The sequence below is a fragment of the Chaetodon auriga genome, chromosome 9, assembly GCF_051107435.1.
Source record: "Chaetodon auriga isolate fChaAug3 chromosome 9, fChaAug3.hap1, whole genome shotgun sequence".
Lineage (NCBI taxonomy): Eukaryota > Metazoa > Chordata > Actinopteri > Chaetodontiformes > Chaetodontidae > Chaetodon > Chaetodon auriga.
Genome location: NC_135082.1, coordinates 17,954,468 through 17,967,477, shown reverse-complemented (window position 1 = coordinate 17,967,477; position 13,010 = coordinate 17,954,468). Strand labels below are relative to the sequence as shown.

General features: G+C 44.3%; 1 protein-coding gene across 3 annotated transcripts in view; it reads left to right on the top strand.

Annotated features, from left to right (window-relative positions):
• The window catches only part of mrpl11 (mitochondrial ribosomal protein L11), a 40,057-nt gene extending 27,532 nt beyond the window's left edge, over positions 1–12,525 (top strand). For all 3 annotated transcript variants that reach the window (XM_076738448.1, XM_076738450.1, XM_076738449.1), the window contains exons 3-6: positions 3,710–3,805; positions 9,415–9,508; positions 9,929–10,088; positions 12,292–12,525. In XM_076738448.1, coding sequence (XP_076594563.1) covers positions 3,710–3,805; positions 9,415–9,508; positions 9,929–10,088; positions 12,292–12,406 — 465 coding nt within the window. In that variant the 3' untranslated portion in view covers positions 12,407–12,525. The remainder of the gene's footprint in view (positions 1–3,709; positions 3,806–9,414; positions 9,509–9,928; positions 10,089–12,291) is intronic.
• The last annotated feature ends 485 nt before the right edge of the window (positions 12,526–13,010 follow it).

Here is a 13,010-nt window from a genome sequence, read left to right as displayed (position 1 = left end):
CTGTGAATTTGGTTTGTTCCGTCAGTTCTGCGCTCACGCCCGTTTGAGCAGCGCTCCTTTTATGCAGGGCTGTATATTGGCCTCAGCACAGTTCACTGGAGGCTGGGGGTGAAAATCGTTTTCATTTTCCACTTTTAAGACTAATCCACTGATTCCAGGGTGGAAAATCAAGTAAAATGCATGTCCAGCGTGAACTCAATTTATTTTGTGCTGTTTGCTGTGTGCGGCTGTGTCTGTCAGACCTGAACTGACCTGCCGCGCTCGCTCTCAGTTACCTCCTCTGCAGCTGAGGGTTCAACATGAAACCTAATCAGCTGTATGACGCTACAATGGGGCTGAATGTGATAAAATGCCAACAGCGGAGCAGATTAAATGAACAAGGTAATGAAGGTAATGAATGAGAGTGTTTCACACTGAAGAGTTTAATTAACCTCGCCTCCCACCAGCCTCTCTCCACTGTAACACCTTCGCCACCGTATCGCAGCCCTCCTCTGGGTCGACCGCCCGGGGCCATTTATCGAGTAGCCTTGTGTGCCAGGGGCAATTAATCCCGCCTCCTGCCCCAAGGCCTTATCCTGCGTCTGTGTCCTTTATCTCCATGTTTGCCACGCTTCCATAAGCACAATACTTCTCTTGACCTACTCTCCCTCTCTTTCTCATCTACCTCCATCTCTCTCCCCCTCCTCCTCCTCCTCCTCCACTCCCTTTCTCCTCCTCTCTCCTCTCATTTTTTTTTCCCTTGTTCTCTCTGTAGCACAGACACCTGCGACCGCACACAGTGAACACTTCCTCACCGTCAGCAGTCCCTGGCAGCTTAATATGCACACATACCCACTCTTGAACTGATAGTCTTGTCAGATTGAAATGAGGCTGAAGTGTTCATACATAAACATACACACACACACACACACACACACACACACACACATGCACACTCACCCATATTCATGAGGACCTCCTGCGGCCTTCGCTTTACTTCTCGTTCACATTGGTCAAACAAACCTCCTCTCTTTGCTCAAATATTGACCACGATCACTGGCCACATTCTGACAACTTTTATACACCTCAGCTGTCTCTCTCTTCCCCATTCCTGTCTCTCCTCCCCTCCATCCACACACACACACACACACACACACACACCATCCCGCCACACCAGGGCTACATCTTGTTAAAAAGAGTTAGTGAAGCTGAAAGGCCAATCACATTAACACGGAGGGAGTGTCAAAAAAGACTGCCGAGAATATGGTGGAAGGGTCAAATCAAATGGACACTTCTCAGATTTTAATTGCAAATGCCTAATTGCTCCCATAATTACGAGTAATAAGACTCTGCCGCGCTGATCTTGAATGGATCATGCAGCAATTACTCACCACTGTCGCTGCTGGATTTGACGGCGAGAAATATCTTCGTAGATTAGCGTTTAATCCCGGTGCCCAGGATCTCTGAAGTCTTTGAAGATGTGCGGCTGAATGTCCTTGTCCACAGCCGGCGTGGAAGGCCCCGCCTTGGGTGATGGGCTGCAGCCATTTTATACTGGAGAGCACCCGGCTCTAATCAGTCATGGTGGAAGAGAGAGGATTTATCCAGCAGCTCGGACTCGAGGATGATTAGATGCTCAGATGCAGTGAGCGGGGTTAGAGATTTGGCCAGGGCATGAATGTTACTGTTCCAGCTCTCTCTCTCTCCCTCTCTCTGATAAATGTCATGTGAAGTTGGAGGAGCCAACCTTGAAAGTTGCGTTCATGGCACACCAGCCCTCTGCCACGTTTAAAGACTGTGATTGCAATTACCAACATGGTTCAATTTGCGGTAATTACTGCAGTTAAACTATTAAACAGCCCGAGGCCAAAATGAAACTTGCTCACGCTGTCATTTTCAGAATGTGAGATGCTTGGACTCTCGTGGAACAGCTTAATTAAAATATGATTACCTGTCTCTGGTGCATGCTTAATTGTGCGCGGAAGTCAGGGCAAACTGCTATCCCCAAGTGGGTCTCTCGTCCTCAGGCCAGTCTTTTTCTAGTCTTTTTTTCTTATTTGCCACTGTTTAGCCTTTTTTTCATGTTTGTTCGAGCCCTTTTTTTAGCACCGACTGTCTGGTCAGGGAGGCCATGTGAAGTCTTCGCCTCTGTCTATCTTTAGAATAGCCGCTCCTCTGTCTGCATAATGTCTCGCCGTCCGTGCTTAAGCACATTTCAGAAGCATCACGCATTATCTCTGGCGGCTCGGGGAGGCCCTTTCATGGCATTGTGTGGCATGAAAGGGCCATCTGAGTCGGTGGGAGAGATCATTATCCGACATGGGCTGAACAGAAGGAAAGGAGCGGGAGCTGAATGTGTGAGGCAGAGCCCGAGGGATTGCTTTGACTCATACCCAACATCACAGCCTTTATACTAATCCATATTTAATTAGACTTTCCTTCATTGCTCCCTCCCCACTTGTTTACCCTTGCAATGTTGTTTTATGGGATGTGGAGGGAGGGAAGGGCACGGGTAGAAGGTATTGAGGTTGACATGGGATTACTATTAATAAGCACGGGAGGGAGGGGGGGAAAGGTAGAGCCTAGTGAGGGCTCTGGGGATGTAGCTGCGTTTCATTTCATTAATTGGATATTGTAATTCAAATAGAAGCCATCAGCTCTGAAACAATAACCTGCCTCGACTCGTGATGCAATGCGTTAAAATTTCAATCAGTTTGTTGTTACTGTGTCAGCGGATGCATAGAAGCACCAGTGAGTAATGAGGAGCATTTTGGACACTAATGAAGTGATGGGCGCGTGTAGATCGAGCCACTGATTAGAATTCATCAGGTGCTTTTGAAGCCTTTAGTGGAAATGATGTTCAGAGAAGTTTCTGCTCCGTTAAGTTCAAATAAATGTCTTCCGCGTCCTGTCATTGGAGAATGTCTCAGGATGACTGACTTTTCATCAGATCCATTATTAGAGTCTGAATGCTGTGTGCTGCTCTGTTGTGGAGCAATAGAAGCTCGCAAGTCCATTAAACTGTATAAAAACCCTTTTTTTCTTCCCCTCGTGTCTGAAATGAACATTTCAATCAGTGTGTTGCCTTTGGGAAGGATGGTGGCTGAAGGTCAGTATAAATTTCTGCAGTAATAATTAGATTCTTTATTAGTCATTTCCACTGAATTCAGCTCCAAAGAGGAATGGTGCAAAGGAGCAGCATTGGCCGGGTGTTGACTTAATGTCACCCATCCATTTTGCTTTCGCTCTGGTTGGCCTTGCAGGAGTTGGAAAATGGGAGGCTCATTCATCACTGGGTTTCTCTGGCTCTGGGCACCAACATGCATTCAGTCATAGCTCGAGTGACAGACACACTCACACACAAACACTCTGGAACAACAGAGGGCTGCGCACACACACACACGCACACACACAGAGATGCATCTCAGTGTGAATATAACAAGAATAAGTAGCATGAAGTGTAAAAACGTCTCAGAATGTCACAGCGCACAAACACTGACGCTCGTCACGAATACCGTGACACGCCTTTTCCCTGAACCATTCATGTGTGCAAATGTAGTCAGACCTCTCTGAAGTTTTGTGATTGACTGACGGCAGCCCCGGCATCTGTATTCTTGCAGCACGGTGTGACACGAGTGACGTTTGAATGTTCGCCAGCTCAGGCTTCTCATACATTTTAAAACGATCCCCCCTCATTTTCCCATGTTTGTATCCCTGTTTTCCCATCCAGAGAGGAATCCCCATCGGACAGTTCTGCAAGGACTTCAATGAGCAAACCAAAGAGCTGAAGGAGGGCATCCCTCTCCCAGTCAAGATCCATGTGAAGGTGCGTCTGCGATGCTCGTTGTGGGTCTCTCTAACCCATTCCTGACCCTCTACACTTAGCACCCCTCCCTCCTACGATTGTGGTTAATTCCACTAGCTGCATAACATTACCAGAGCACTTCCATTATTCATACTCTACCACTGAAGTAAGCCTTTTCCATTTGCATTCATTAATGAAGCAATACCCAGAGGAACTTGGAGTCAAGAAGCATTAAGTGCATGCAAGAAATGTGAATTGCTCAGAAAAGGGGTGTTATGAGCTTGTAGTTTTTATTTTACACAGCATCGTGTTATTTGACTTGTCACACCCCCCCCTCCCACTTCTTTGTGTGTTGTTGCATATCTGGAGTTGCGTCCTTTCTGCTGAATAAATGCGTGTTGTAATGAGGTTTGTGATGTAACGAGGGGAAGCCTAATCCTTTAAAAGGCGTGAATTTATTTTGACATGCAATATCCAGCAACAGCTCTGCCATCACAACTGGGCCCTCGCTGCTGCCCATCGTTGCCATCTGCTGGTGGTGCTCAGTGTGGTGCTTGTTCCAGTCACACTGTGCTGTGTATAGTCGCTATGTAATATCTAATGTGTGATTACAACATGTTTCGGCCTCAGACATGAATGTTTCTCAGCTCAGCTTTAACCTCAGGCTTGTCTGTAGTTTTGAGCACATCTCCCAGCGCCTTTCATCTTACTTTAGAGGAACACGTTGACATTTTGGAAAATCCACTTATTCACTTTCTTGCAGAGAGTCAGATGAGAAGATCGATACCGCTCTCATGTCTGTGTGTTAAATAAGCCGCTAGAGCCTGGAGGCAATTGGCTTAGCATAAAGACTGGAAACGGCCAGCCCGGCTCTGTCCAAAGTTCAGGCTACCAGCACTAATTAACATTATGTATCTCATTTGTTTATCCACTAGTGCAGCGCCTGTTCAGACTGTGCCTGTTCACAACCAGCCGATTCCTTGGCCTCCGGTATTCCTGCCTGCAGCTTTCTTGAGAGCCGCTTTTCCAAACAACTTCACACTCGATACTGTGCCTCCTCCAATATACCTACCGTGATGTTTTTACATTTTATGGCCTCACTGAAGTGAAAGCCTCATTCAGTGTCTATGAATAAGCCCCAGGTTTTTCATACCTCAGTAGTGCGACGGGGGAGCTTTTGTTCCCCGGAGCAGGCAGGCAGGCACGTTGCATCCAGAGAATGTGAAGCATCACCTAGATGGGAGATCTCCAAAGGCAGCGCTGTCGCATCTCCTCCAGGTGTGACCATAAAACCCAAACTGACAAAACGTCAAACTTACAAAACTGTGATCTCCAGTCTCTCTTCCTTCATCTGTTCTTGAATGCACTGTAGCGATCGATGGAGAGCGAGCTGTATCCAGCCTGCTGTTCAGCAGTGTAAAAGTTACTAAGAGTCCTGTCTAAATACACTACACACTGTGTACTTCTGGTGGTAATAATGCACTACTAATAAATATGCCTCGTAGCTCAAGAGCTGGCACTCCACACTGCGCTTCCTTGGGTCCTCAGCAATACACATGCCAAGTGTGAAGTCGATCGGATTAACGGTTGCTGAGAAAGTCCAAGGACAGACTTGCATAGAGACTCCATTTTAGTTCGATACACAAACAGACATGTAACAAGATTCAGAGTCTACAGCGCTGCTCGCCGCTCGAACATGCTGATGATTAATTAGCTCTAAACATAGGTTACAGCTGAGGCAGGTGGGAATGCCATCAGCTCTTCAGGTGTTTGACCATAAACCAAATATTAAACAAATTAAAATTCTGACCCGATGATGGCGCTGGAAGAGTCAGGGATCACTGAAGTTACCGTTCAGCCTGAGGGGAACATGAACCCGAGCATCAAACTTCACGGCCATCCATCCAATAGTTGGTGAGATATTTCAATCTGGACCAAAGTGGGGGACCAGCAGACCAGCTCACAGACTGACAGTGCCATCCATAAAGATGACAAGTTGTGGATGTGCTGGAACTACTTCTTAGCAAGCAGCGACTCGGTGCGCTGACGTCCTGCTGTCCTGTCATCACACAAGTTGCCAGGCAACAATTTATCTCTGTGTACGGTTTAAGCAAACAAGATGTCGCCAATTAGTTAATGAGTTTTAGAGCTTCAAGCAGCAAGATTTTGTTTAACTTTGGACAGAGCAGGCGAGCTGTTTCCTTTGTCTCTGCGCTCAGATGATCGCCTCTCATCTATCTTCAGCACAGAAATTCATAACATTGCTCTTTTCCTTAAAGATTATGGGGTTTCACCTGTTCCTCCACTTCTCTCTATCTTTGTATTTTTTGCTTTTTCACTTTGCCTGTCAGAAAAAGGGAGTAAATGTTTGTGTTTCATCTTATAAAAATGAAGGCGGAAACAACAGCGACTCGTTGAACCTTTGCAGCCGATAGCTTCTCCACAGATAGAGAAAAACTCTGTTCCCTCCATCGAAAGGTCAGCACTGTTAGATAAACACGACTCAGATGACAAATCACCTGCTCGGTGGTATCTTCTCAGCTCAGCCTACAGTTTTATTGCCCAGCGTTTGTTTTATTTATTTATTTTTCTATATGACAGATAACAGATAATCCAAAGTAAACCCTCCTCAGATGATTTATTGATTGGCTCCATATGTCAGATTTTAATAAAGAAAGGTCGTAGGCCTGGTAATGAATGTGAATGGAAAGAAAAGGGTCAGAATAACACAGTGAGGCTGAAAAGATTATTTTTGCTTTGCTCCTGAGGGGAGGATGGAAAGGGCGAGCAAATGGGGCTGGAGAGCAGATGTGCAGCGGCACACAGTCCAAGATGCAGGAGGTGGACAAAATAATGGAAACACCTCGTGCAAACGGCTTAAAGTCGTGTGTTACTGGCATCAAATTCAGAATATGCATATATTTACAAAAATCAATGGAGTTGAGGTAAAATATTAAGTATATCGTCTTTGTACTGTTTTTAATTGAGTATTTGTCAAAAGGTTATTAGCAAATCATCACATTGATGAACTACTTGAAGCTGAGAGGGTTGAAAGAAAAAGCGGGTGCTCCTGATTTAGAAGGAACTCAATAATAATAAGGAATAATACTTTATTTATATAGCACCTTTCATACAGGAATTGCAGCTGAAAGTGCTTTTGCAACAAAGAAATCACATGCAGGCAGTGCTTCACATAAAGAAAAGACACAGAGCCAACATGAAAGCAGGGATAGAGAATTAATGTGAATGAAGAAGATGGAGAGTAAAGCCCACTTGATAATAATAGTAAAAATAAGATAAAATAAGGATGAAAATAGAAGCGTCAAAGGTCTCCGCACTCTCTTATTCCTTTACTACAGTGGCAGTCAGCAATTTGAAATTTAATAGGCGAGAACTCAAAGTATTTCGCCTCGTGTGCGGACACACACACACACACACACACACACACACACACACACACACACACAGCCCCCCAATTTCCCGACGGACGCAGATCCACCACCGGTCTTGATTAACAGAAATAAGCCTGTTTCAGCCTCCCCCAGAACGTCTTCCCACGGGTTTAAACTCACTGTGGGTTTATCTGTGTCAGGCGCAGCCCGGAGCAGCCCCGGGAGAAACCACCCTGTTGTGGTGCTGTGGGGGTTAAAGAAAACACGAAACGCAATATTTATAAAGAGAATGCATAAGACAAAATGGAAAATAAAACCCACTGGGTAGTAGCGAAAAAATAAAGTTAAAACAGACTGCACAGAAAGCATGAAATCAAGCGAAATACAACATTTTAGAAGAAGTGCATGAGCGCAAGGCAAAGTGCAAACACTTCAGGCCTGTATCAGGAAAGTCGAGGCTAGTTAAAGTGAAGAGACACGTTTTTAGCTTTCTTTTAAAAGTATCTTGCGAGCTGCTTCCCTGATATCTGTAGGTAGTGTGTTCCAGAGCTCTGGGGCATCACTGACAAAGGCTGCATCTCCGATTTTCTTTCAGCTGTTGCTGAAAAACTCCAATAAACCAGCAGTAGATGATCGCAGCGTTCTCGAAGGCAAAAGAGTGAATGAGGGAGTTATCAATGTAGCTTGGTCCTCATCCGTTAAGAGCTTTGTATACAAGGATGAGGACCTTGAAATCAATTCTGAATGTTACAGGAAGCCAGTGCAGAGCTGCTAAAACTGGACTAACGCGCTCTCTCCTCTTGGTTCTGGTTAATCGACAAGAACGAGCTCAGACAATGCCGTAGAATAGACGAGAGGCGATGACTTTCTCCAAAAACTGCCCACTGACTCATTTAAGACCCTGAAGAAGGCCAGTGAGCGGTCAATACGATTCGTCTTATCTTTAATCACGTAGCCTCGATCATAAAGGCCTTAGAACTTCTTGCATGTCTGCTTTGAATATTTGGGATTCAATCGATCTCGTTAATATCAGGTCCAAGTTTCAGTACGCTTTGAAATTCAGTTAGAATCTGCTGAGAGTGTTTGAAAACACAGGAAAGCTTGATTACAGAGTATTTTTGGTCAGGCCATAGCTACCATTGAAGACACAGGGGGCACATTTTCAGTGTTGTCTCTGTTTTAGGAGATGTGTAAATCCTGCAGTCACACAGATACGACGCATGGTGGGTTTTGAGGCCGATTCTGCTGCTTTTTACTTTCAGCGTTTGGGCTTTATGAGCAAAAGCAAATGAATCCATTCATTAAATTAAAAGCAAACACATAAATGGAGCGTTTTTCCATCAGAGTTACGTTCACAGCAGTGTGGCGACTGCTTTGAAAAGGCCTTTAAACCCTCGCATCTGAAGGTAAAACTGTTGAATTGAACTGCAACCAGTCACAGCAGGCCTGTCGAGCTTTGGATTTCTCTGCGTGCTGAAGCACCGTGGCTCCGGCGAGAGCAGTAATCAGCATTTAAAGAGTTTGGAAGGTTGTCTTTTTCTCTTTCAAACCTAAAAATAAAAGTATAAAAGTGTGTGGAAACCATTAGATCAGACACACACAATGTTTAACATAAGATGCTGTCGTTAGCATGCCTGGCTAACTAGCTTGTATCTTCCAGTCGTAACCTTGAGCCAGCTTTACTTTCAGGACCGAGGAGGATTTCATATGTATGATAATATGTTGTGGAGTTACTGCTTACATTGTTCCAGACCAGCACATCAACAAATTATATTCCCCCAGCTCATGTTAGTCCAGATATCAAAGTTCAGGCTAATGTTAGCATCTGCAGTACAAGCCCAATTCCAAAAACGCTGCATAAAACATAAATATAACATAAGTGATAATGTGCTAATTCAATTTGACATTTACTCAATTGAAAACAGTACAAAGACAATATATTAGCCATTAAAAATATCAAAACTCATAGAGCTAGCTGACGTTAGCATAATTAACTGGTTGCAACATGTGCTAAAAACTGCTGGAGCGCTTCAGCTGGTCGTCTTAGAAATGATGTTTGGGGAAAAAAAAGCATTTCACAGACTTCTGCTGGTGTCTCAGCATAAACTTCATGACCTCAGTATTCTAAAATCCTGCCTGCAGTCTGTTTCTGCCTGAGATTATAATTCCACGAAAAGCTCGTGTTCACCTGCCCACCTCTGAGCTCAGGTTTTAACATTAATTCTTCTGTCTCCTCAGCCTGACAGAACCTATGACCTGAAGATCGGCCAGCCCACCGTCTCTTACTTCCTCAAGCAAGCGGCGGGCATCGCGAAAGGCGCCGGAAAGACTGGTGAGATGTGCAGCTACACTGATATATCTGCTCTCGCTCCAATTTTCACCCACTGAGCCCATCCTGTAACGGACACACGTCTCTCCCTGGGCTCGGTTTTAAGCTTTGCTGTGATTGATGTTATATTCATGACGTGGGGGAGCTGCGGCAGAGGAAGGAAGTGGCAAAGGTGGAGTGTTAAGAAAAGAGAATTATAAATTTCTACCTTTAATGCTCCAAGCTATATCCAACCTCGTTTCAGCTGTTGACTTCTAATGCCACCTCTATGCCATCTCCAGCACACACACACACACACACACACACACACACACACACACACACTTTGTCCTCTTTTGTGCCAAACTTTTCCTTGTTATCTCATTAAGTATTTCCTTCTTTACATTCTGCACTCACACTCTGAAAACTCTTTTGTGTGTGAAGGCCACGAGACAGCGGGGAAGGTGTCTGTGCGGGCAGTGTATGAGATTGCCCAGGTGAAAGCCCAGGACGAGTGCTTCAAAATGAGGAACACCTCTCTCGAAAACATCGTCAAAAGCATCGTCGGCTCGGCCCGCTCGCTGGGCATCGAGGTCGTCAGAGAGTAAGTTCTGATTCTGTTTTTGGTGCGCCTAAAATTTCATCATATTGACCCTCAGATGCCATAAAGCTGAGCTGTGTGCACACAAACAGTGCTGTCAGAAGGTGGTCCTCTGTTTCAAAGCAAGTGATCCTGGGTTCGTCTACAAATGCTGCAACGCCTCATGACGGCCACTAGAGGTCAGATAAGATAACAGTAGAGTGACGATTGTAGCCACAATAATGTGGACACCTACAGTAGCTTCAGTATATAAACACATGCAATCAGTAAAATCGCTCTGCAGCAAAAACTGCAGTTAAAGTGCTCCATCAAAACGTTCACATTTTATCAGTTCATGCTCCAGATCTCGCTCCGGGGTCTTGGAGCGCTCGGATCTGCTCGAGTATGACAGAAGACACACGCACCCAAGACCCCTTGCAATACTACAAGACGCCGCCTCTTTACGAGGAACCGAGTGAACACGTGAAGAACCTCTAATCCTTTAATATGGAGTATCTTTCCTTACAGACTCCCGTTAAAAATGTGTCTTTGTTATATTTACGTTAACTTTTACTGTGCAATTCGGCTTCACGGTGAATAATTAGGTGACAGTAAGCAATTAGTTTTGGAAAGAACAACGTAATGAAGCCTTGAAAAGGCTTTAGGCTTAAAGGTGGCTGGTGCCAGGTACGAGCGGGCCCCTGTTTGATTATTCATTTGTTTATGTGTGCACGGTCCTGGTTTAGTTTTGGCAGCTGATACGATTTGGCTGCTCGGCTTCATGAGATGCTCAAAATATTCTTGAGCCTGTCTGTCTGTGGCTGAGGCTTTAGTGCAGTTGGAAAACATTCATACTATGTTGTTATGCACGTATTGTCTGCAGCCCAGCTCCCGTACACAAAATAACATGAATAATAACATGAGCACCTGACAGTAACAAGCTGTCCACTGCAACCGCACCAGGAACTACAGTCTCAAACCCTGAATCAGCAGCTCTCTCTTGGCATCCTGCTGGACCTCGCGGTTCACGTGATAACAGTGTCTCTGGCTTGATTCCAGCCAGGAAGCTTTGTCACATGTCGTCTCCTCGTCTCTCCCGTGTGTCCTGTCTGTTCGTATACTGTACTGTGAACGGTGCAATTAAGGCAAAATAGCCAAAAAAAAGGCGGTGACCTGATTCACACACACTAAATCTAAGCGGGTTTTGAGTATGTAGTGTGTTCACGCTGCTAAAGTGGGAAAATAAAGATTGTTTATGGTGGTTAAACAGCTTGATGGACACTCATGCATCAGCACATATGTTAGTATAAAACAGTTAAGTATGTTGACTTTTTTGTAGACATACTTCAAAAACAACACGCTAAGACACAGTACATAGTGTATATTGCACACAGGCAGTCTGTCGTGTGGAGCTGGGACTCAGACGTTGAGTATAAGCTAGAAGCTTCACCAAGACTGTACAGTTTGGTATCAGCGTGCTTTAGATTTCACAGATGTGACATCTCCCCACTCACACCTCCAACTCACTTGCTTACCCTTGAGGGGCTTTGCATCTTAACACCCACCTGTGTTTACTCTCACTCTGTCAGATATTTATCATTTATTACGTGCACAGCATTTATTTTGCCACGACCTGTTTTAGTTCAGTATACTTGCACAATCGCACTCCCTCTACCTGCTGCATCTCTTTCCACTACAGTTAATGATACTGTGTTTTTCCCAGAATCCCTTTCTGCCCGTTACTTAAAACTTAGCATGTCTTGCGGCTGCAGAGCATTATGATTTATTGAGAGTACTGTCAGTGGAGAAATTGGTATCTCTGCCTCTTTTACAATGGGTTTCTCCCTGGATGGTTGTTGAGTACTGCTGCGCTGTGGTGAGTCCAAAGAGAAGACATTGCTCTTAGGCCAAAAACTGCGTTTAAAGTTAATGTTGCAGAGAGCTGAAGGGTTTTCGTCTAACAAGTACATATTTCTGCTATTAGATATCACCGCTGGAAACATCTTGATGTGGTGTTTGTCATCCACGTTTGTCCCGTTTTATTGAATTTTAAATCACAGAGCTATAAAATGATGAAATAGAAAGAACGTCGCCCGTAACATTTTGTCGTTTAACCTTTTAACGGTTTTAATGCTTCGCTGTAGATTAGATTTTCCTCTAACAGTAAGTCAGAGCTTGGGTTAAGTGAATATAATTTTCCCCTCTCTTTCTCCCTCCTCCTCTTCAGTCTCTCAGCTGACGAGTACAGAATCTTCTTGCAGCAGAGAGAGGAGAAGCTGAAAGCCGATGCAGAAGCAGCTGCAGCTGCTGCAGCTGAAGCTTTGTCGAGCAAAAAGAAATGAAAACCTGCAACAACATTAACGCTCCCATTCCTGTTTTTATTGACTCTACACATGAACTGCATTCATACAAAAACACTGTTAATGTGTGTCTTCAATCTTAATAAACTGTTGTTATGTGATTTTTTTTTCTTCGTGTCTTTATTCGCATCTGATATTAAGACGTTTCTTTACAGCAAATTGTGTGTTTTCAGTGTTTTTGAATGATTTAAGAGATTTTACTTCACCTACATTTTAGCAACAAAAACCTCCTCACAAACTTTGGGAATATTTATGACCCTGAGCGTTTCATTTCCTCTGAGCCGAGCTAATGAAACTGTAATTGCTCTGTCTTGGGTTTGTATATGCAGTCTCTTTGATGTTATTATCTATTATTAACACTTCTGGAAGCGATTTGGCTTTTTGTCAGGTTGTGCAGATGGTTTCTTGCACACTTGACACATCTGTGATCTAAAAGGTTCATCACATGAATTATTGCTAAAATCACTTGGACTTATGGCGCCAATCACACAATATTATTGTTTATTGACGTTAACTGGTGTTTGGTTTGGTCGCTAATCGATAATGAAAATAATAATAGTTGCAGCCTTACAAGGAACACAGTTCA